At 35.7% G+C, this 25,835-nt stretch overlaps 1 protein-coding gene and 1 pseudogene across 1 annotated transcript; one reads left to right on the forward strand and one right to left on the reverse strand.

Moving 5' to 3' along the window:
- Positions 1-6,489: 6,489 nt before the first annotated feature.
- LOC132803952 (cytochrome P450 714C2-like) lies at positions 6,490-19,423 on the reverse strand. The gene is made up of 5 exons (XM_060817811.1): positions 19,010-19,423; positions 8,036-8,262; positions 7,605-7,852; positions 7,140-7,503; positions 6,490-7,017 (listed from the first exon to the last, which is right to left on the reverse strand). Exons 1-5 carry the CDS (start codon positions 19,302-19,304, stop codon positions 6,616-6,618), a joined length of 1,536 nt encoding a protein of 511 aa, XP_060673794.1. The 5' UTR covers positions 19,305-19,423; the 3' UTR covers positions 6,490-6,615.
- A 4,326-nt stretch (positions 19,424-23,749) lies between these two features.
- LOC132804033 (protein FAR1-RELATED SEQUENCE 5-like) lies at positions 23,750-25,488 on the forward strand (annotated as a pseudogene).
- The last annotated feature ends 347 nt before the right edge of the window (positions 25,489-25,835 follow it).

The following is a 25,835-nucleotide window of genomic DNA, read 5'->3' on the forward strand; positions in this document are numbered from 1 at the left end:
TAGTGGCAATTTGAAAATTAGGGAAATATTGTTCTCTAACTTTAAAGAGTGTAATTTTTGCCATAATAAGCATGTATTTCTAGATTTTGTTGTAATAGTGTTTGACCCAGGAGAATTGGTTTGGTTGCACTTACGAAAGGAAAGGTTTCCTAAACAAAGAAAGTCAAAGCTCATGCCGCCTATGGATGGACTTTTTCAAGTTTTGGAGCGGATTAACGAGAATACCTACAAACTTAATTTAATAGGTGAGTATAGTGTTAGTACTGCATTTAATATTTCTGATTTAACTCCTTTTGCTACAGGTGATGATCTTGATTTGAGGACAAATCCTTTTCAAGAGGAGGGGAATGATGTGATTCCGCCCGAGCCCGCTCCACCGATAACCCGCTGGGGTGCTGACTCGACACGGATGAAAACTAGGCCAATCACAAAAGCTCAAATTAAGAGATTTAAGGACAACCTGGGAGTATTTATATAGGGGGTAATCAATCTCAACAGAGCTTGTCCATACTTGAAGATACAAAGCCTATTCTAAGCATCCAAGTGGTGGAAGCCGATACGGACCCAGGTGACTGTTTTGGTACATTTTTGGAGTCCGGAAAGCATGAAATGGTTCCAATGCTTTATGGGTTCAATAAATATGCCTAAGAGGTCATGGAATCAAGTTAAATCAGCCTCAAATGCAATCAAAAAGGGCTTGTACGTACAACATCAACAATTTGGCCGAATTTGCTGTATTGCTTGCTGGCTTTACTGTATTTTACTGTATTAGCCTTTTCTTATTTTTCCAAGCATGGGAAACGTGTGGGACTTCATATTCAGCTTATTTGGCATCCTAAAAAGCATCTAGAAGCTGATTTGAAGCTCAAAGAGGTCAAAGATTGATCAAAGTCAACTTGATCAAAAGGCTAGCATTTTTAGTTTCCTAATTTGTTTTTACTTTTTGTTTTAGGAAACTACCATTACTTTTTGGCTTTTATTTATTTATTTTCTGGACAAATAACTTTAGGAAGGTTTTTATTTTTTTCTTTCCATTGTAAATTAATTAGTTCCTAATTTAATATAAAGGAATTAATTAATCAAACTTAGATTAGGAAAGGAAGTATAGTTTCGGCCAACTAGGTTTCTTTATGTGTGGTGGCCGGTTTTCTTTATGTTCTAGGGTTTTATTTCGTGGCTTTGTAGCCTATTTAAAGGCTCATTTTTCAATAAGAAAACAACTTTGATTTGATTGAGAAAATACTTGTGAGATTAATTATCTCTTTGTTCTTTGAGAACACCTAAAACACCATTAGAGAATTGGTTGTTTTAGCTTGACTTATCAATAGGTTTTCCATCCCCTATTGTGGCGTCTACATTATACCAAGGTTTCTAACCACAGGTTGGTTAGGGGTTGAGGTCCATTCCATTATAACTTGAACTTAATTGAGATCCGGACTAATATAATACGGGTTTAGGAGCAGGTCGTTCTAGGTTCGTATCAGAAGCCATACCATGGGATCTGAAAATTTTAGATCAATTTCTATTTTATTTTTTGATATATTATACAACTAGAAAACTATATAATAATAATAATAAAAAATTAAAAAAAAAGGTAATTTTGGACGGTGAAAGTGGACCAAAACACCGATCATTTCTCGCTTATAGTATAGACTAAGGATATATATATATATATAAGTGATAAAATTAAATCATTATAATGGAAGAATGAAGTTAGATCACAAACATAGAACAAGCAATCCGTATATAAATCATAGGCATTTTACTTTTAACAATGCCGAAAAAAATAAATAAATAAAACTATTGTAAGTCAATACGTATGGAAAAAGGATTATTGGTTAGACACTGGGACAAAAAAATTCAAGAAATGTGAACTTATAAAGGAAAGATGCATAAACCAAACCCATATATTCGTCATTACAATCTCCTGTGCGTCCTCAAGCTGCCATACCAGATAGTATTGACAATTTGACAGATTTACATACTTATATAATCTCGATTGGTTCCTTTTTCTTAGTGTGGTTGAAATGTAATTATTATAATAACAATAATATTGGAGAGAACAAATTTATTTGTTAAATGTTTAGATATCAAATCTTACTCTGTATTCATATGTAGGTTTTTTTATCATTGGCATTTTGTTGTGTATTCAAAAATTTTGTAAACAATTTGGTGACTTTAGTACTGTTATAATGACTATAAAGGTGCCAATAAAAGGCGCTAAGATCATGAATTAAGGATTAGGTTACAATTTGCCGACTCGAATCACGTTTTTAAATCAAATAATCATTGCTAAGTTGAACAGTATATGAGAAAATAAAATAATGGAAATCATCATCAACTTCAAAATTTGACAGTTGAATAAGAACAAGTTGCTTACCCTTTGAGCTCAGAGTATGTCAATTGGGGCCAGATATTCCTTTTCATGAATCATAGTACATATACTATATGTGAAAAAAGATCCTATGTAGATCCCATTATATATATATATATATTTGTAACAAAACAATAAATCAAAGATTCATGCAAAACGATACAGTCAATATATTATTTTATCTACCTCAAGACTGTTGAAGTGTGGCAATTTTGCCACTTGATGGTGCATGTCACCGGCGAGCATGCACACCTTGGTATCACCTCCTTTCCTTTTATGAGTTTATATTTTTGTATGTTTTTAATTGATTCAAGGTATATTTTGATAATGTTTTGTGCCTAACTTATGTATGCAGAAATATAGGCAAAACTATGCACAAAATAGTAGGAACATTATGCTTGAAATGCCTATGGTGCTGGATTCATAATTTCCAGCAACATAGGTACACTGTTGATCTTATATCTTAGGTTGCAAATGGGTTTTGGGCTGAAATTTTGAGATGTCTACAGACATATATAGAAGACTATGGTTCAAATTTCAAGTCAAAATGACATGGGGAAGTCCATTTTCTATTCCAAACAGATTGCTGTATCTGATGGACCCAGTATGCAGAGTATGGGTCAGTTTTGGAGCTGTTTCGTCCATGATCTGGTTCCAAAACTTTTCTAGCTCTTGGAACAATATTTGTTGATGACCAAGGATGATTCAAACCAAGTTTCATAAGCAGATACAAAGGGGAACTAAGTAGGTGAAGCTAGTTTGGTTGTTTATCCAAACTAGTTAAACAATAGGAACTTAGTTCAAACTATGTGCCACTTTTTACTATATTTGGAATAGACATGTTGCAGCTGGTTTTTACCTCTTTTGTGTATAAAAAGTTAGGTGTTGACCATTTTAGCTTTTAAATTTCAAATACTTTACTCATTTTGTAAGCTCACATGCTTGGCATGTGTGAACTAGTTGTAATTTCAAGCTTATATTGTTAAATGAATGAGATGGCTACACATCTAAGCCTCATTTTCAAAAACCAACGTGGTCCCCTTCTTCTTATCTCTTCTTCAACATGTTAGAATACTCTACGAACCCTAAAAACCAGAAAACACCATAACCAAAGCCTAAAAACATAACTCACACACAACCATTCCCAAGAGCATCACCAAAAGCTTGCTTGTTGCTAACACTTCAAGCTAGCTTGCTCTTGGTCATAACCTTCTCACCCCAACAAAGACACAATAATGCATTTCTTTAGAGATTGATGTCAACAGATAGATATGTTACAAATCCCCTTAAACTTCAATTGGCCAATAATAGTTTCAATTATTGATTTCCCTCTCAGATCAACATTTTAATATTTCAAAATCAATTTTTCTATATGTCAGGTTAAATGACATAGATTAGACAAAATAAGTATAAGTTTGGATTTTACTCTGTGGTTCTAAGAAAAAAACAAGAAAAGAAAGTAATAATCGATTAAAAAAAGGGCCATTAAAGTTTTAGGTGTTGCCCAACTTTTATGTTGACATTACTTCACAGAATACAAAATTCCTCAACAACCTAATGGACTAAATAAATGGAGATCCGAGATTTACTGGTACCTAGAGAACACCATGAAAGGGCCATTACTAGAATTATCATTAAAGAACTCCATGAAAGTGTCACTAGAACAATCATTCGAAAGAGCCACTGGGAATGCAAATTTTAAAGATTTTCCACCTTTATGAAACAATATAAGTTATGATTTTACTTCTTCGCTGTGATTCTAAGGAAAAGAAAAGTCAAAATTACAGAAAAAATTAGAAAGAGATCTGGAGTAGTCGAATTTAGAGGATGAAGGCGATGGCCACTTAATGGGTTGACTAGAAGGTCTTCTTCTGCAGTTAATGGGTTTGCTTGCTCGGGAAAGCAGAGGTTGAGCAGGAGTTTTCTTTTTTTTTTTTTTTTTTTTGTTTTAAATGGGATTGTGGGTTTTTTTGGGGAAGAAGGAAGAAAGGAAAACAAAGGTAGAGCAGGAGGTTTTTTTCCAATGGTATTATGGGTTTTCCCGGGGAAGAAGGAGGAAAAGAAAGCAAAAGCAATTTCTTATTTTCACTTAAGGCAAAATGGAAACTAGTGGGTAGGAAAAAAAAATAAAATAAAATAAAATCAGAAGGAGAGGGTAAATATCGTTAAGCACCTATTTGGGTGAATATTGGGCTAAATTGCCCTAATTTCACACACCTTTGGAACTATTCTTATTTAGGAAGTGGTAATGAAGGAATTATTTAACTCTGTGTTTGGAAGTGATTTCTAAAAATTACTTTAATTCATTTTTCAATAATTATCGAATTGATATTTGTATTAAATTACTAAATAGGTGATTTTACATTTTTTAACCAAATTATGAATCCTTTTTATCCATTTGAAAGTGGTTTTAACAGACATTAATTGTTACTTTTAAAATCACTAAATAAGAGATTTTTTTTAAATACAAAACTTCGTTTGATGAACTTATCAAATTAAGGCTTAAAAGCTTAAAAAAAAATCATCAAATTAAGGCTTAAAAGCTTAAAAAATCATCAAATTAAGGCCTTAATGAAGTGATTTTTTAAAATCATCAAAGCCTTGATTTCAAAACCTCTTCTTCCAACCACTGCCGCCTAAACTCGTAGTTATTCTAGTCACTGGGTTGTATTCGATTTTTTTGTTTTTGTTTTAGATGGTAAAGCAGTTTGATGGGAAATGTAATATTTACACACTATCAATGTAGTTCACCAAAGTATTTGATAAATCATCCTACTTCTATATTTAATCCATCTAAGCATCAGTTAAAAAGAAGTTATATCTCATTCAAAATATCGTTAAATTAGACTCATCTAATCGCTAAGCTCATTTCTTAAAAATCATGGTCAACTACCTTGTTACAAGCAACTCGACCCAGGCATTATTTATACAATTAATTCCAAAGATGCAACTGACTTATTCAACCAGAAAAAAAAATAGAAATAAAAACATTCATCTGACTTGAGCAATGAGCATGGTTATGGTTAGTGCCACACCTTCTTGACCTCATTTGTATCATGTGGCAGCATCACTTGTTCATCAATAATAAAGAAGCGTGTCAAACATCGATTCTTATGTTTTTCAAATTAACAAATTCTTTCTTTTTATTTGGTAGATTTGAGTTTGAGGTACTGCAGTCAGTACAGGACAAAATATCGTATATGCAAATAAACAAGGGACCAAGACGTCAAATTAGGGAACTGTTAATTAAAATATATATATATTTATATGATTTTAAAGTTACTTCTATATGGCATATAGCTTTTTATTTTTTTAATTTTTTATTTTTTGTCTAAATGTGACACTTAATTATATGGGTATTGAAATTTTCTAATTTGTATAGTAGGACGATGAATCAGCATTTAAATAACATGGAAGAGGTCAAATAGTTTTTGAGATCGGAAAGGGGGAGATTGAGTTTCATCTTCCTTCTGATTCTATATAGCAAAGATGGAGTTCCAAATGCATTACAAAGTTTCCAATAAACGATATTTATCTTTTCGGCGTTGTTTGGTTCGTGCCAAATTTGGTGTAAATCTCATATCCTTCGGAAAAGTAAATTTTTTAAGTGTTTGAATGGTTTTTTGCAGGAAGAAAAGTTGGGCCAATGAGGAATCATTTTTCCAATAATATGATAAATCTTACCCTTACTTCTAATGCATATTTTTTTTTTTTTTCCTTAATCGCCAAACACTATGAAAGAAAATTGATTCCTTATAAACTAATTTATGAAAAACAAATTAGTAAAAAACAGTTAATTTTTCTCAAACTTTGTCATGTAGAAAATATGAAGCCTTATGTGATTCGATAATTATAAAACTTGTAATTATGTTCTATATTTATAAAGGAAAGAATAACAAAAATCAATTCACACATTTTTTAAATTATTGGTGCTGAGTTATTAAATGGAACTTATTATGCAAAATAAATAATTAGCATAAACTATAATAAATAAGAGAATGAAAATAAGAAAATAAATAAACAAGGGTGATAAATAAAACATATGAAAACAGACAACAAGAAATATGATCCCAAATTGCCTTAGCAGTCGAATTAAAAATTTTACACAAATAACTTTATTTTATTTTATTCTATTTATTTATTTTGGTAAATATAGGTAACCTTATTTTGATTTTGAACATACAATACTACAACATCGAGCAATGAGCATATAGTTTGTCATATTTTTTGTACTAGAAGATCTACACCATGTTCAGGATGCAAAGCAAACCATAAATAGGGGAGTGACGATATTTGGGAGAAACAGAGAGAGTGAAATTGGACACAATGAGTGCAAAGAGTATTTTCAGTTCCACCATAGCTAAGCTCTGTCCGGGACGTACTCGGCCACCAACACCAAACGGCAAGTAGGCATGAGGACACTTGCAAGCCCCTGAAACTCCATTGGCAAACCTTTCAGGATTGAACTTGTGAGCATCAGGACCCCATAATGCGGGATCTCTGTGCAACTCTAGCATCCATATCCATATGTTTACACCTTTCGGGACCAACATTTCCCCCACCTTCACATCTTCCAAGGCTTGCCTTGACACAAATATGACTACCGGGTATAGCCGCAGCACCTCTTGAATAACCATTTTCATCTGCAAAAGACATTTAATTTAATTCATCAAATATTTATCAGTTACACGAAGTAGTTGTTAAATTATTATTTTCACAAAAATTTAAGATATTATAAAATGTATTATCTACGATGTAGATATACCATTTTCATCTTGTTAAGCATATTAGCATCGATGATGTTATGACCGCCGCCACAAACTTGCTGAACCTCTGAGCGTAGACACGCTTGCCACTCGGGATGCAAAGCTAATAGCATCAAACCCCACATTGCCGCAACAGCAGGAACTTCAGATCCTGCCAAGAAGAGATTTTTGCAATTGTCTACTATATATTGATCCTCAGCGGTCGGCCCAAGCTTAGCATTCTTGGCACCTTCCATGATCACTTTTAACATGTTCTCATCATGATGAGGTCTTCCAATATGTTTGTTCTTTATGTCAATGATTATGGAGTTTATTTCTTTTTCTAGTCTCCACACTTCCATGTTTTTCTTGGTGGGAAGAAATCTGCCAAGGTTAAGGTGAATTATTCAGAAATTTGTAGGTCCAAACATTAAAAATTGAGTCTATTATATTATAATGAATTAATGTAGGACAAGTTTATAGACCTTGAGAAGGGAATCCCATTGAGTATTGTGGGTGAAGCCATGGCCTTAAGAAGAGCTCCATGCTTGGGGAATATGGTGTTTCCTTCTTCATAGTTGCTTCCAAACAAAATCTTAGATATTACAGTTGAAGAGAAGCTTCTCACATAGTCATGGATAGGTAAATCTACAACCCCATCTGTTTGATTAATTTTGCTTTCCCAACTATTAACTAGTGTATTTGCAGATTCCACCATTAGGTTCACCATATCCTGCATTATATAGGTTCCAAGTCCAATAGTTTCAATACGAAATTAAAATTTATCTTATACATAAAGACTATCTGCACAGCTGAGTCCAGTAGCAAATTAAGCGACGTCTTCTTGGATAATAATCCCAAATTGAATCTCATCATCATCAAAGCAATAATAGTAAGTAAGAGTATGGTGACTGACCTTAATTTTGTACATGTATAGATGGGAAGATACAGTTTTTCTTTGGTGGGCCCAAAGTGCACCATTTGTTGAAATGAGACCCTTGCCTAATAAAGGACCTCTATCCTTCTGAAGATAAGCAGGCTTTCCCAAGTCCAACGATTTGAAGATGCTGAATTCTTTTACTAGTATAACATCACAAACATACAATATTTGCGTCCCTCCAAGGGCAAAAATGAACGTTCTTCCTGTTGTGTATTTGATAAGCTACATCAAACCATAGTTTTTCTTTTCTTTTCACAAAAAGGGGCAAAAAAAGAAAAAAAAAAGCCCTATAATTTTTCTTTACTTTTTCCATTGTATTATTTTGAAAGAACAAAAAACAGGTCATAAAAAACTTGGCATTGAGGAAATAACAATTTAAACAAACAATTAAAGAGAACAGTAAATTAAAGTTATAAATTAGTTAAAAGAACGAACAGCTTATAGTAATATATATTCAGATTTATTAATTATACTTGAAAGTTCTTTAATTACAAATGTAACACCCCGTCCCAAATCGCACCGGAATCCGTGCACGTTGACCGAGGTTGACCGTTGACCGTTGACCGAAGGGGGTCAAAAGTTGACTTTTTGACTCGGTGAGAATTTTGAGTTGACTAGGGTACCGTGGCGAAGTGCATGACGCCCTGAGTTCGTAGACTAGTAGCACGTCGAAAACGGAGCTACGGTTTGAAAGTTATGGGCAAAACAAGTTGAAGTGTAAACTGTCTAAAAGGTGCCGGGAGTTGACTTTTTCTTGTGATGTAATTGTGAGTTGACTCTTGTATGGTTGTAAAGTACTCGTCGATACGAGTTCATAGACTAGCGGCACGCTTAAATCGGACTTGTGGTTAAAAAGTTATGGACGTTTGAAGTTTACCGGATACCGTATTATTTTAATGTTTTTGGGTCGTGAACAGTGAAATGCCACGTGTCAGCTTCTGAGTGGTCCACGTGGCATGAACAGTATCACGCAGGGTTTTAATTTTGAAAAACTCTCGGGGAAGAGAGAGAAAGAGAGAGAAGAGAGAGAAAGAGAGAGAGGAGAGAGAAAGAGAGAGAGAGGACCCGCCGGCCGCCGGTCATTTTCATGTTTTTCCGGCCTAGTTACTGTACACGCGCCGGCCAGCCAGATTGCCCACCTCATTTCCGGCAAAACCTCCAAATTTCACGGCGAACGGCCGCCGGACGCGCCCGGATCGGACGTTCGAAGTTTGGCGGCGATTTTTCCCCCTCCACCGCCGGCCACGGCGAATCGGCACTATTCCGGCCGATATACAGTACACGCGCCATACACCCAGCATCCTCTCCTCACGTCCGGCCTACCCACCAAAAATCACGGCCATCGGACCACCGACGCGCCGGGATCGGAGCGTTTTCCGGCGAGGGGTCGAAAATCTTCAAACGGTGGTTTCTCCGCCGTCCGACCTCCGTTTTGCTCACCGTCGGTCCCGTTGGATTGCTCTCCTCACGATCTACAAATCTGCAAAATTTCACAGCAAACGGCCACCGTCGGAAAATACTGTTCCGGCGACGGTTGCCGGTGACGTGGCGGCCCGCCGGAAATTACTGTTCCGGCGAGTACCCGAAAATTCCGGCCAGCTCCAGTCCGCAGTGTTCGACCTCCTGAACCCAAATCCGACTTCCGTTTCCGCCAATTCGCGACGGTTTGGGAGAATTGCGGAGCCGAAACCCGGAAAGCTTCCCGACGAAATTCAAACCCCGTCGGGTACGATCATCGAAAATTAAGACCGGATCTGTGATTAGCATCACTCGAGCTTCGATTCGGTATATGATTCGTAAATTTTAGTTATCGTTTGTGTTTTGACCCCCCGGGTACCGGGTATTATTTACCCGAATAAAATATTAATTTATTTGACTGTCTGTGAATTTTGTTCTAGGAGCACCGGTGAGTCGTAGAATTGATCCCGTAGTGGATCATGGGTTAATTGCGTGCTCCAGGTGAGTGACCCACCTTCAAATTAATTTTGGGGAATTTAATTGATGAATATATTATGTGTGAATTAAATATTTGGAATTTAATTTCTATGTGCCAAATATTTATTGGATTTATTGTAGAATTATTTATGAATTTATTGGATTTAAGAAAATATGAATTCTACAATTTATGCCATGTGGAATTATTTTATGGTTTTGAGGATTTTGAAATTGGTGTGGTTTTAATGGTAAATTGGGCACGATTCGATTTTCAAATATTTCAAGGAAAATATTTGGTTATGTTGGTGATTTCAATTTTTATGAAATATGCCCATAAAATATTATGGGATTTGATTATGATATTTCGAGAAATTATTTATGCTTGGAAAAAAATGTGGATATTTGAATTGATGGATTTGGGAGTTGGTGGATTTGAAAATCATGGGATTTATGGTATTAATTATAAGGAAGTTGTGGAGAATTTCCCGGTTCAAGCGGATGGATTATGCCCGCTATGCTTATGAAAAATGTGAAATTTGTTTTAAATTTATGGATTTTATGATTTTTAGATGCACCGTGCACGTACTGGTGTTCTGATTATGTGATATGGTATATGTGATATGGTTAGTGTGCACACGGTTGTGATTAGCGCGCAGGTGGGTGTGATTAGCGCGCAGGTGATGTGATTAGCGCGCAGGTGGGTGTGAGTAGCGCGCGGTTGATATTATGAGGGTGTCCTGTGGATGCCATCGGAGAGGGCGGCCACCCCCCTTTGGCCGGGACACCAGGTTAGCAGCGGCGCAGTGGGACGCCACGCGGCCGTATGCCGGTTTCTTTCTATAACCTCCTGTCTGGCGGTACCTTGGGACGCTGGGTACTGTTGGCGCCACTGGTATATAGTGGGTGCATCAAATGATTTTCAGAACTGTGTTTTAAAAATAAAATGTTTGGAAACTGAATTAGAATTAAAAATATAATTGTTACCGCTTCTGGTATTTAATTGATGTCTTGGTTTTCGGGAAATATGAATAAAGGGTTTTGTGAAAATGTTTTCAAAGGGGAACCTTTCCAACTGAGAGAATTGTAAGGGTTTTGAGAGAAATTATTATTTCCAAATAATTATTATTTATATACCTATTACCGTGGTATGATAGTGTAGAGTAGTAGGGTCGCTCACTGAGATGATTAGCATCTCACACTCTTAAATTCCGTTCCTCTAGGTACCAGGTTGTCGGTGTTCACTCGGAGCGGACTTGATCTTCCTCGCTGTATTTGTTCGCGCAGTACCTTGTTCTTCTTTTACTGCAGTTGTAATATTTCTTTCACTTTTGCTGTATTCTATATTTTGTAGTACTTCATAAAGCTCTGTATACTGTATGGGACACTTATGTATTTGTATTGCACTGGATTACTGTATTTTTATTTTGGAGTGCTGAAATTTGTGGAACCAGTTCGTCGTACTGTGGGAGGAATAAGGGAACAATTATAGAAGTGTGTTTTCAGTGCAGGAAATTTTGTGGTAAGTCCATCCCTTAGGGGAGGTTCTGCCGGATCTTCCACAGAAGGGTCCGGTAGGGTTTCCCTGGGATCAGGGCTGTCTAGGGTTCCGGGGAAGGAATTCCGGACGGGTCCTGACAGTTGGTATCAGAGCTCTAGGTTCTAGTATTCCAAAGGGACTGTGCATTGTTGTGCATCCTATCCGTGTTTAATCTCTCGTTTTACCCGTGTGAAAGCGTTCTTTCTGTTTGTCTCGAAGTAAATTCGTTGCCCGAGTTTGAATAACTCTAATCTTCGAGGGTGACAATTAGGATCATCTAGCCTAACGGGAAATTCCTATGCCCTAGTCGATGGTCGAGGATGCCTTTTCTTTTTGAAGGTCAAGCTTATCATCGTGAATGGTATCCGTTTCGTTCATGGAGAAGAAGGATGATTGCCTAAGGATGTGTGTCGATCGATTTCAAGGCGTCAAAAATATTTTTCCGATCGATTATCAAAATTAAATACTTTTCAAAGTGGTATTTGAAATTAAAGGTGTTTTATTCAAGTATTTTTGGTTTGTGTTCATACATGTATTTTTATGTATGTTGTTTGATATTATACTGCACCATATGGAGGCGGCGAACCAATGTGGTCCATGTAGAGCTAGCCCCATGATCATGTTGCCTACGAGTCCAGGGGATTGGACGGCCAATATAGGCAACCACCCTGGTTTGTATTGGTAGCAGAGTGTCGGCGACAGTTGGAATCATGGATTACGTAACATGTAGAAGGTGTCGTACGTACCTCCATTACAAGCGTGCATATTTTATTTTATGCTATGAATTTTAAGATATGAATTTCAATGTGGAGTTTTAACAATTGCCTATGCAAGTTAGGTATAGTTGAAAAATATATTTTATTATTTGTTTTATGTTATGGTTTTTCCAAAAGCGACTTAAGGTTAAGTATCGCCAGTCGAGAATCCAAAGCAGGGTATCGTTGAGTTCAAAAAGGAGATCTTAAAGGAAGCACGCGATTCAAAGTATGCGATACACCCCAAGGGTACCAAGACGTAGGGAATGCTCACTGGATGACATGGTGGTTTGGCACGATAAAGGAAGTTGCAAGATCCGAATAAAGGTACTTAAGTCACCGACAAGTAAAGTAGGGAGATGTAAACATGGATTTCGTGCTTAAACTATCATTCACAAAGAGAAGGTACGACAGCGTTTAGAGAATCAAGCAAGCTCCGGATAGCGACTAAAGTTCTACTTGGTGGTTGATGAGGTTAATGAGATGAGGATGATTCCTTAGGCATGGTTGGATGTTTAAGCATGGTTATTTTCATTCTAGAAGCTAAGATCTTGATATTTTATTTCCTTGGAGATTTAAGGTTCGTATTGATGGTGCTTCATCGATTCAAGGTGGTTGATATTGTTGGTGATAATTTACAATGATAAGGAGTATGATTTTTGGGACGGAGTTAGAATTTAAGAAGTGTGGAATACTTTATTGGGTTAAGGATCTAGTGATTTGTTCATAGTATTGGTGGTGATGCTAGAATTAAGATTTAAATTTCTTATTGCTTGAGGTGTGGATTCATGGAATTTATTTGAAATGGGGGAAACTTAGGGTTTTCAAGAATGGTATTTGGATGTTGAGAATTTTATTCATGACCTTGATGAATTTAGTTAAAAGAAAGATTGATGTTTGTCGAGGTTAAGACTATTGGTTAATCAATGAGGAGCAAGGGTTTTATAATTGTAAGTACTAGGAGGGTAATCGAAGACAAGTGAATTAATCTCAACCTTAACTTGGTGATACCAGTATTTGAGGGAATTAGACTTAAGTTCTAATCTTACCTTTTAAAGTGCTGATCGAGTCACGAGAGTTGGTTGTTGGTTTAAGGATGCATGCTTTAGATTCTCGTGGACCAATTTGAATATCCTTAATTAGTGAGCATGAGAATGAAAGTTGCACAAGAGGAAAGTTACAGTCACTATTAGGCGTGATGGTCGTGTAGTGATAGTGGATAAGGCCTCTAGTATACTTGCTAAGTTACGCTGCCGACAAGTGGAAGCGGGAAAGCAGACATCGGCATGCAGCGTAATTCATGTGTTGTTGCTACAAAAGAACATCGAATACCTGTCAGTCGAGGAAGCGATGTGGAAACTCGAGGCACTACTTGTATGGAGCCACGTGCCAAATCTATACCGACCACAAGAGCCTCAAGTATATTTTCACACAGAAGGAGTTAAATATGAGGCAAAGGTGATGGATGGAGTTGGATGGAGCCCTCGTGTATAAAGGACGACTTTGTGTTCCGGATATCCCAGGACTCAAGAAGGAGATTTTAGAGGAGGCGCACAGCTCGATGTATGCGATGCATCCGGGAAGTACCAAGATGTACCGGACGCTTGTTAAGTATTATTGGTGGATTGGTATGAAGAGAGAAGTGGCAGACTTCGTATCAAAGTGTTTGATTTGTCAACAAGTGAAAGCAGAAAGACAGAAGCCTTCGGGACTACTCCAACCTTTACCGATTCCCGTGTGGAAGTGGGAAGAACTCAACATGGACTTCGTATTCAAGCTTCCTTCCACACCTAGAAGGTACGACGTTATTTGGGTAATCATTGATCGTCTCACCAAGTCAGCACACTTCCTACTGGTACGAGAACATTTTCACCCGAGAAGTTAGCTTAGTTGTTCGTGCAACGCATTGTAAGTCTTCATGGAGTACCGTTAGCCATCGTCTCCGATCGAGATCCGCGCTTTACTTCACGACTATGGCGGAAATTGGCTGATGCACTAGGAGCAAGACTTAACTACAGCACCGCTTTTCACCCGCAATCTGATGGACAAGCAGAGTGCACAATTCGGACATTAGAAGACCTGCTAAGGTCTTGCATTATGCAGTTTCGTGGTAGCTGGGATGAACAACTGCCATTGATAAAGTTTTGTCCTCCTGCGTACCGTGAGGCGAGAAGGAGAGAGTTCGAGGAACTGCGACAGGGGAACATGACAGTGACCGAGTACGAGAGGAGATTCCGAGAACTATCAGGATTCTGCATGCACCTGATTCCCGACGATCACACGAAGAAGGTGAGGTTCATAGACGGATTGAAAGAGAGCATCGGCTACACCCTTTCTGGATCAGTACATCCCACCTATCAGTCCGCCAGGGATGCAGCGCTCGAGCTAGAGAGACAGGAGGAGATACACAGACCCTCGAGGCGCAGATCATTCGAAGGTTCGTATAGCGGAGTACCTCGACAAGGGGCAGCTAAGAAGAGCCATAGCTCAGGCTCAGACAGTGATGGGTTAAGCCCACGAGGCAGATTCCAGAGGAGAGATAGTTATCGCATGCCCCAGCCAGCTCACCATTTGATCAGTGTGGATGCAAGCTCGTATCAGCAGTCACGCATTGGTTCTCCGTGGATTTGTCCACTTTGTAGGGGGAATCATTCTGGGCAGTGTCAGATGGATGGTTTATGCTTTCGGTGTGGGCAGCCAGGCCACATAAGGAGGGATTGCCCTTATGGTAGCAGCAGTGTGCTAGAAGCAGGTCGACGGACACAGCATACGGGGATATTTCCAGGACAGAGTTCCCAGGGGAGTCAGCCAGTAGGAGTTTCTTCGGGATCAGTCCAGCCGTCTGCAGGATCGAGTCGAGGTAGAGGAAGGAGACCCCAACAGACAAGTCAAGGCCGGGTGTTTGCTATGACGCAGCAGGGGGCCAGGACTACGCCCGACGATTTCACAGATCAAGTGATGGAAGCAGACCTGATCCTGTTGGATCTATCCGGACTTGAAGTAGTGTTGGGCATGGATTGGTTGGCAAGGAACTACTTAGTCGAGGAAGCAACATGGGAGCCCGAAGCGCAGGTGCGTGATCAGAACCCTTATTTGTTCCAGTGACGTGCGGAAATTTCGAGGACGAAATTTTTGTAAGGGGGGAAGGCTGTAACACCCCGTCCCAAATCGTACCGGAATCCGTGCACGTTGACCGAGGTTGACCGTTGACCGTTGACCGAAGGGGGTCAAAAGTTGACTTTTTGACTCGGTGAGAATTTTGAGTTGACTAGGGTACCGTGGCGAAGTGCATGACGCCCTGAGTTCGTAGACTAGTAGCACGTCGAAAACGGAGCTACGGTTTGAAAGTTATGGGCAAAACAAGTTGAAGTGTAAACTGTCTAAAAGGTGCCGGGAGTTGACTTTTTCTTGTGATGTAATTGTGAGTTGACTCTTGTATGGTTGTAAAGTACTCGTCGATACGAGTTCATAGACTAGCGGCACGCTTAAATCGGACTTGTGGTTAAAAAGTTATGGACGTTTGAAGTTTACCGGATACCGTATTATTTTAATGTTTTTGGGTCGTGAACAGTGAAATGCCACGTGTCAGCTTCTGAGTGGTCCACGTGGCATGAACAGTATCACGCAGGGTTTTAATTTTGAAAAACTCTCGGGGAAGAGAGAGAAAGAGAGAGAAGAGAGAGAAAGAGAGAGAGAGGACCCGCCGGCCGCCGGTCATTTTCATGTTTTTCCGGCCTAGTTACTGTACACGCGCCGGCCAGCCAGATTGCCCACCTCATTTCCGGCAAAACCTCCAAATTTCACGGCGAACGGCCGCCGGACGCGCCCGGATCGGACGTCCGAAGTTTGGCGGCGATTTTTCCCCCTCCACCGCCGGCCACCGCGAATCGGCACTATTCCGGCCGATATACAGTACACGCGCCATACACCCAGCATCCTCTCCTCACGTCCGGCCTACCCACCAAAAATCACGGCCATCGGACCACCGACGCGCCGGGATCGGAGCGTTTTCCGGCGAGGGGTCGAAAATCTTCAAACGGTGGTTTCTCCGCCGTCCGACCTCCGTTTTGCTCACCGTCGGTCCCGTTGGATTGCTCTCGTCACGATCTACAAATCTGCAAAATTTCACAGCAAACGGCCACCGTCGGAAAATACTGTTCCGGCGACGGTTGCCGGTGACGTGGCGGCCCGCCGGAAATTACTGTTCCGGCGAGTACCCGAAAATTCCGGCCAGCTCCAGTCCGCAGTGTTCGACCTCCTGAACCCAAATCCGACTTCCGTTTCCGCCAATTCGCGACGGTTTGGGAGAATTGCGGAGCCGAAACCCGGAAAGCTTCCCGACGAAATTCAAACCCCGTCGGGTACGATCATCGAAAATTAAGACCGGATCTGTGATTAGCATCACTCGAGCTTCGATTCGGTATATGATTCGTAAATTTTAGTTATCGTTTGTGTTTTGACCCCCCGGGTACCGGGTATTATTTACCCGAATAAAATATTAATTTATTTGACTGTCTGTGAATTTTGTTCTAGGAGCACCGGTGAGTCGTAGAATTGATCCCGTAGTGGATCATGGGTTAATTGCGTGCTCCAGGTGAGTGACCCACCTTCAAATTAATTTTGGGGAATTTAATTGATGAATATATTATGTGTGAATTAAATATTTGGAATTTAATTTCTATGTGCCAAATATTTATTGGATTTATTGTAGAATTATTTATGAATTTATTGGATTTAAGAAAATATGAATTCTACAATTTATGCCATGTGGAATTATTTTATGGTTTTGAGGATTTTGAAATTGGTGTGGTTTTAATGGTAAATTGGGCACGATTCGATTTTCAAATATTTCAAGGAAAATATTTGGTTATGTTGGTGATTTCAATTTTTATGAAATATGCCCATAAAATATTATGGGATTTGATTATGATATTTCGAGAAATTATTTATGCTTGGAAAAAAATGTGGATATTTGAATTGATGGATTTGGGAGTTGGTGGATTTGAAAATCATGGGATTTATGGTATTAATTATAAGGAAGTTGTGGAGAATTTCCCGGTTCAAGCGGATGGATTATGCCCGCTATGCTTATGAAAAATGTGAAATTTGTTTTAAATTTATGGATTTTATGATTTTTAGATGCACCGTGCACGTACTGGTGTTCTGATTATGTGATATGGTATATGTGATATGGTTAGTGTGCACACGGTTGTGATTAGCGCGCAGGTGGGTGTGATTAGCGCGCAGGTGATGTGATTAGCGCGCAGGTGGGTGTGAGTAGCGCGCGGTTGATATTATGAGGGTGTCCTGTGGATGCCATCGGAGAGGGCGGCCACCCCCCTTTGGCCGGGACACCAGGTTAGCAGCGGCGCAGTGGGACGCCACGCGACCGTATGCCGGTTTCTTTCTATAACCTCCTGTCTGGCGGTACCTTGGGACGCTGGGTACTGTTGGCGCCACTGGTATATAGTGGGTGCATCAAATGATTTTCAGAACTGTGTTTTAAAAATAAAATGTTTGGAAACTGAATTAGAATTAAAAATATAATTGTTACCGCTTCTGGTATTTAATTGATGTCTTGGTTTTCGGGAAATATGAATAAAGGGTTTTGTGAAAATGTTTTCAAAGGGGAACCTTTCCAACTGAGAGAATTGTAAGGGTTTTGAGAGAAATTATTATTTCCAAATAATTATTATTTATATACCTATTACCGTGGTATGATAGTGTAGAGTAGTAGGGTCGCTCACTGAGATGATTAGCATCTCACACTCTTAAATTCCGTTCCTCTAGGTACCAGGTTGTCGGTGTTCACTCGGAGCGGACTTGATCTTCCTCGCTGTATTTGTTCGCGCAGTACCTTGTTCTTCTTTTACTGCAGTTGTAATATTTCTTTCACTTTTGCTGTATTCTATATTTTGTAGTACTTCATAAAGCTCTGTATACTGTATGGGACACTTATGTATTTGTATTGCACTGGATTACTGTATTTTTATTTTGGAGTGCTGAAATTTGTGGAACCAGTTCGTCGTACTGTGGGAGGAATAAGGGAACAATTATAGAAGTGTGTTTTCAGTGCAGGAAATTTTGTGGTAAGTCCATCCCTTAGGGGAGGTTCTGCCGGATCTTCCACAGAAGGGTCCGGTAGGGTTTCCCTGGGATCAGGGCTGTCTAGGGTTCCGGGGAAGGAATTCCGGACGGGTCCTGACAACAAAGATATCCATCACTAAAAATAGTTTTATATAATAATGCTAACTTTATTTTATTTATTTATTTTTTTATAAATTGAGAACTGAAAATTTTTAGCGCCAGGACTTAAACCTAAAACTATAAATCATTATTGATGGTCATTAGCATTTGGACTTTCTGAAAAAATATATAATAATGATAACTTAGAAATATATGGAGAAAAAATAAAAGCCACTACAATACCAATGGAGCACATTGCAAGTGTGCATAGAACCAATATTGATCATTTTATTACTTTTCAAAACTTGTACGCTTCAACTTCAGGAAATTGTTTCAAAAACAACATCCAGAAACATTTTATATGTATTTTATTGATTTAGAAGATATATACATAACAACATCCAAATCTCATATTTTTAATATTAAAAAAAAAATTAAACAAAGTAGAAAGTGACATGAAGATTGAGAAATAGTAACAAATGACAGAATTAACAATCCCAATAAGAGAAAAAGCATAGAATAAATAAATTAATATACCAAATTGCTTAGCCCATTGCTTTAAATATGGAAAGAGAGATAAAGAATGATCAATCGATAACTTTTCCTTGACATGATCATTGGCTGATGTCCGAGACAGAATCTGCTTTATTTGAGGAACATTCCCTAATAAAATGGATGGCAATGGACCATTTATCCCTTGCTTTCGAAACTTTGATCGTATAATTTCAGGCTTCACTCCTAATATATAATAAATATACGTCATCATCAATAATAAACACCCTATGAAAACCCAAAACATGCTAGTACTTTTTATGCTAAATGCCTCTTCCATTGCACTTCAATTAATAGCTAGACAGTTGTAGATTTACCCAAAAAGGAAAAAAAAAATGCAAGACCAGTTCTAGGCTAGCTAATATTAACTATATAAAATATTCCCACCCCATATATATATATATATATATATACACACTCCACACACATCTATATATACATACACAAATATATATATATATATATATATATCTTGTATATTTAATTGACGGAGGCATAGGTGATTGATAATTTAGCAAATTTGTGCGAGAAAAAAATGTCACACACCTCTTCAATAAAGTAAACGTGAAAAATATGACGGGCCTTTTTCATAAAAGTGAAAAATGTGGCGCATTTTTCTTTCCTACCCCTTATCATCATCTGCTCTATTTTCCCTTATCGATGACTGGCTGAGATTCCTTTTGGTATTTTAGATAGGACATGGCTCTTTATCTATTTATTTTTGTTTTTGGCTAAAAAGATTGGACGCGACTTGTTTTTTGGCTGGTTAAAGATTGGGCATGACTTGATATTTCACTTGCTCGTCTACCTTTTTTTTGTTTTCCCCTATATTTTTGGTAAGTATGTTTGTCTCATCTATAAAAGTATCCTCTCCAATAATACCCACTTTTCATTTATATCAATAATGATTTGCTTGTGTCTTTTTTTATTTAATTACTTTTTTGTCCATATAACATTCACTTTTCATCCTCTAAAAGATTAATTTTACTATTTATTATTACCATGATAATTACTAATTTATATAATAAATTTTAATAAAATCATTTAATTTTATTATTTTGTTATTTTAAAATTTAAGAAGGAAATTTTTTAATAGTTATATAATATATAAATTCTATTAATAATTATTTATTAATAATAATAAATAATATATATTTTTTAAAATACTCTTGATTTCATTTAAAGATCGGATATGGTTTTTTTATTTTTTATTTTTTTACCAGTTAAAGATCGAAATAGATTGTTTTAATGGTTGGGTATCCATATTTATGTACACCTGCTTATGTATTTGAGTTATGGAAGAGTAGGATTTGATAGATTATATGTGGGTACTTTGATAAAAAAATAAAATAAAAAATTGGACATCACTTAATATCTCGCTTGCTTGTCTCATTTCTTTTCTTTTTTTTTTTTTTGGCACAATTATTTCCTCGTTAGTCTAATTTATATGGATAAAGATCCCTCCCCCATTTCAAATCATGTCAATTTTTTAGATATAATGATTAGAGTTGTTTTATATCATTACTATTAATTTGGAGATAATCTCATTGCTAATAGTTTAGTATTAATTTTCTTATATAATTTAGAATTAAAAATAATTTAACAGCATATGCCTATCCAAAATTTAATTTCAAATTGATTACTTTTAAACAAAAACAATCCCAAAATATGATCAAAAAAATATATAATATATTTTTCCATGATAATTATCATATAATAATGTTTAAAATTAAATAATAAAATAAATTAAAAGCAAAGTTGGTTATAAAATGTAACATATTTATTTATGGATTTACGATAATATTAGAGTTACCAAAATATTCATTAATCTATTGACCAAATGATTGTGGTATGTGATGTAAAAAAAAAATTTGATTTGTTTTTTTTTTTTAATTCATTTATCAATTTAAGGGTTTACTCATCTATATTTAGGTTATATAAATATGTCAACCAATAATATTTTAACACTTATCATTTAATATATAAATTTTATAACTAGTTTGATATCTATAATGTTATTGTTGCATTTTATATATACACAACTGATAAATATTTGAATAATTCTGCCCTCATATAAGAATAAGATAATTACTTTTAAATTTTTAAATTCTAACTTAAAAAAGGTATTGTATAATGAAAGTGTACATTTGACGCGGAGTATATATTATATACGAAGAACATGAATCCTAAAAGTTAACTTGAAATTAAATTCTATTATCTAATTTTAAACAATATTAAAAGATAGAAAAATATTATTTGTTACATGATCTTTTACAAATCAAGATCCATATGTCATTTAGAAATTTAATTAGTTACTCTAAAAGGGTTGACTTTTTTCTAATTAGGTTTTTTGATATAAAAAATTAATGTATAATTAAATGCGTTCAATTAATATTTATTATCTCAACATAGATATCATTTCTAATCATTTTTCATTGATGACAAATAGTAAAACTCATTTAATTTAAATTTAGGTAGTCATATCTTATTGATTTATTTTCAATTCTAATTATATAAGAAAATTAACATCAATCAATAACTAATGAGATTGTTTCCAAATTAATAATGATAGGAGTAATGCTAGGGATACCAACAATTTGTACCAAGAAGATACCAAAATGAGATGGAATCTAATGTGGCATCCAACTAAAAAATTATTAAAATCCACGTCATTGCCATGTCAACAATTGTTTATTAACAAAATTATTCATGTTTAATATTTTATTAAATATCTTTTTAGATTTTTTTAAAAAATAAAATAAAATAAAAACATGAAATAGGTATCACGTTTTGGACTCCCTATCTCGCCATCGCTGGAAGGAAGCTTCTGTACACTGTTGCCATATCTCCACCATCCTCCCCCTACTGGCTACAACTATAGAAAAAAAAAAAATATATATATATATATATTATTCAGGCTATTTCCTCTCAAATGGTTATAAGTATGTTGGATCCAAACAAAAATCAATAGCACCAGCAACTGGAAGAAGATCCCCAAAGTAAAGTTCTTTAAAATACGGCAATAGTAGTGAATCCCTTTTTTTTTTTTTTTTTTAGAACTTGCTTCATCGAAAGGCCTCATTATCATGTTTATTAATAGAGATGCCATTGTCGTAAGCATTATTGTGTTTTTAAGTTATTTTCTCAACTACTACTAGAGTCATATCAAATATTCAACATCGGATAACAAAGCTTCTTCTTTTTTTTCTTTTATGTTTTTGGGTAGATGGATAGGCAAGCTTTGTCTTATTGCAATCATCATTAGTTTTGGATAGAAGCCTTTCTTCTACTTGATATTGGAAATTAATAAATTAATTGAAGTAGCATCCCTTTTGCTTGTAGTGAGGTGCGTATGCGTAGTAGTGAATTAGGCAAGCTTTGTCTTCTTGCAATCATCATTAATTTTGGATAGAAGCCTTTCTTCTACTTGATATTGGGACAAATGAAGGCTAGCTAGCTAACTGTTATTTTTTTTTTTGCTCTACACATTCATTTATTTGCTTTTTATATTTTTTGTATTTTTTTGGGCTTTTTTTCTCCCATTTTTTAGTTCTTAGTTCTCTGAAATCAATAGGAGTCTCTTTGTTTATTAGACAGTAGGGGATTTATGTACAAATTTATTTATAAATAAATAAAACTAGCAATTAAGTAATTCAACTTTGTATATGCTTCTTTACTAATATATCATTTTGCTAATTTTGTGTCATAATGCTTAAGTTAATGGAGATAATCCAATTCAACTCACCCCCCCCCCCCACCCCCCCGCGGGAGGTTTTAGTGGTGATTTATAATACCATACTACTATCACAATATATGTGTGTGTGATTTTCACGTGATTCTCACATACTGGAAGTTATTATTATTATTTTTTTGATGTTGCTGAAAGCTAAACTCTTATCAAAATGGTAACAAATATTCTATAACCAAGAGCATTTTTTTTTTGTTGAATTATGTAACCAAGAGCTATGTTCTTCTTCTATGTCTTTTTATTTAAAAAATTTTAGTTGGATTATCATGCTTGAAACTTTAGTTTTAAAATAAGAAAATGATTTGTTTTATAGCCTTAACAATCTTATCATGTTTTTGTCTGTTTATGTTTATATTTGATTATTGTATTCAACTGTTTATTATTTATTGTTTTCAACATATGAAATAACAAGTTCTTCTTATGTCTATTATAATATTTATATTACATGTTATTAATATTTTTCCTCCCTTTGTTTTTGCCTTTCTCGAACCAAATGATCGAAAAACTTATCAATCCTTAGAAAAATTGATGAGTTTGAGTAAGAAATGTTTGAAATGACCTATCAAAATCTAAAAATGTTATTGAGGTATGTTTATGAGTAAATTCTTATGATATTATTTCTTTTTATAATTAAATTTAACTTATATTAAGTTTTGATTTTCTTTTATTTGATCTTGTTGACAATAATTAAAGCATGATATCAATGATATGGAGAATACAACAGATGTAGGAGACCTAGAAGACATAGAAAAGCTTAAAGTTGGAATGTTATTTGACTCGATTGATGAGTTAAAGGAATACTATAAAATGTATGGAAAGAAGAATGGATTTGAAATTTGCAAGAGAACATCAAGTAAAGGAGATGATGGAGAGTTGAAATACATCACATTTGCTTCCTCACGTCAAGGAAAATCAAGAAGTAAATCTAGAAACACTTTTAGAATGCATCCACTAACAAAAGCAGGATGTTTGGCAAAGCTTAGAGCTGCTATATGTTCTGATGCAAGGTGGCAAGTTTGCTCTATCTTTTTTTAGCATAATCTTGAATTAAGTACTCCAAGTAAAATGCGATATTAAGAGTTACAGAGTAATGAAGTCACATATGCAAAGGAAGTTAAAAATAAACGATAAAGCTGGAAAGGCCAAACAAGAATTTCAATTATTTAGTAGTTGAAGCTGGAGGATATGATAATTTCGCATTTTTAGAGAAAGATTGTAGAAATTATATAGATAAGATAAGAAGTTTAAGGTTCGGAGAAGGAGAAGTTGCTGCAATTCAAAAGTATTTCTTGAAAATGCAAGTTGAAAATTCAGATTTCTTTTATGCAATGGATTTAGATGATGAGAGTCGAATAAAAAATTTATTTTGGGCAGATGCAAGGAGTAGGGCTGCATATAAAGAATTCGGGGATGTTGTGACATTCGATACTACATATTTAACAAATAAATATGACATGTCTTTTGCACCTTTTGTGGGAGTCAACCATCATGGACAGTCAACGTTATTTGGATGTGGCTTAATATCAAATGAGGATACAGAAATATTTATATGGCTGTTTCAGTGTTGGCTTTCATGTATGTATAACCATGCTCCAAATGCAATAATAATTGATCAGGATAAATCCATGCAAAATGCACTTAAAATGGTTTTTCCTCATGCACGACATAGATGGTGCTTATGGCATATAATGAAGAAAGTACCTGAAAAGTTGAAGAGCTACAAGCAGTATGTGAGTATCAAGTTTGCTTTACATAATATTGTTTATGATTCTTTATTGCAGATTGAATTTGAAGGTAGTTGGAGTAGGTTTATTGCCATGTATTCTGTTCAACCCAATGATTGGCTATCTGGATTGTATAATGAGAGGCAATGTTAGGTGCCAGCATTTGTAAAGGATACTTTTTGGGCAGGTATGTCTACCACACAACGTAGTGAAAGTATGAATGCATTTTTTGATGGGTATATGAATTCAAAAACTTCTTTAAAACAATTATTGGGACAATATGATAATGCTTTAAGAGATAAGGTTGAAAAGGAAAATCATGAAGATTTCATCTCTTTTAACTTTTGGATCCCTTACATATCTCGATGTGACATTGAAAAACAATATCAAAGTGTTTATACTACTGCAAAGTTCAATGAATTTAAACAAGAGCTGGTAAGATAAAATTATTGTGAGTTATTGTCAAATAAAGAGGTTGCAGTAAATTCATGTGAATTTGTAGTGGATGAAGATGTAATGATTGGACAAAGTAGTCGATGTATTTCCTTCATTGTACACTTTAATGAAGAGAAATCTAAGGTTACTTGCAATTGTCGACTATTTGAGTTTAGAGGCATATTATGTCAACATGTGATTGTAGTGCTAATTCATAAAAAAATAAATTGCATTCCCGATGTGTACATATTGAGACGATGGAAGAAGGATGTGAAAAGATGTCATACTAAATTAAAAATAAGTTATATTGATTTAACTAGCATGCTTGAAGTATGTCGATTTGATAAGATGTGCAAGTCTTTTGTGAAGTTGCGGATTTAGCAACTAATAGTGATGATAGGTGTAACTTGGTAATGGATCTGATTTATGATATGAAGAAAAAGTTGACAGTGAAATTGTCAGTGAATGAATGTTCCTATATGTGTGATGAGACAATAAGCAGTCCGGAGCATAATGGTGTTTCAAATAAAATGGATGGTAAAGTTCTTACTCCGTAAGTAGCTCGAAGTAAAGGTCGTCATCCATTCAAAATGAAACAGTCTAAAGTTAAACAAATTGTAAGGGAAAAACAAAAGGAAAAGGGAATGCAGGTTCATAACATAATATATATATATATATATATATATTACTTATATGTTTAAAGAATATTTAATTAACTACTATTTGTTATTTCTAATACTACTTTATATATTTTGCAGAAATCTAAAAGAATGACTCATGAAGCAAATTTTATAATGGTCATGGATGAAAAATCCTTACCTTACTATAATTTTAAAACTTTTGGAACACAAGAAAGTACAATGCTTAAGGTATAAATTGATAGTAATATAAGAATTATTTATCT

This window comes from Ziziphus jujuba, chromosome 6 (assembly GCF_031755915.1).
Source record: "Ziziphus jujuba cultivar Dongzao chromosome 6, ASM3175591v1".
In the NCBI taxonomy this organism is placed as follows: domain Eukaryota; kingdom Viridiplantae; phylum Streptophyta; class Magnoliopsida; order Rosales; family Rhamnaceae; genus Ziziphus; species Ziziphus jujuba.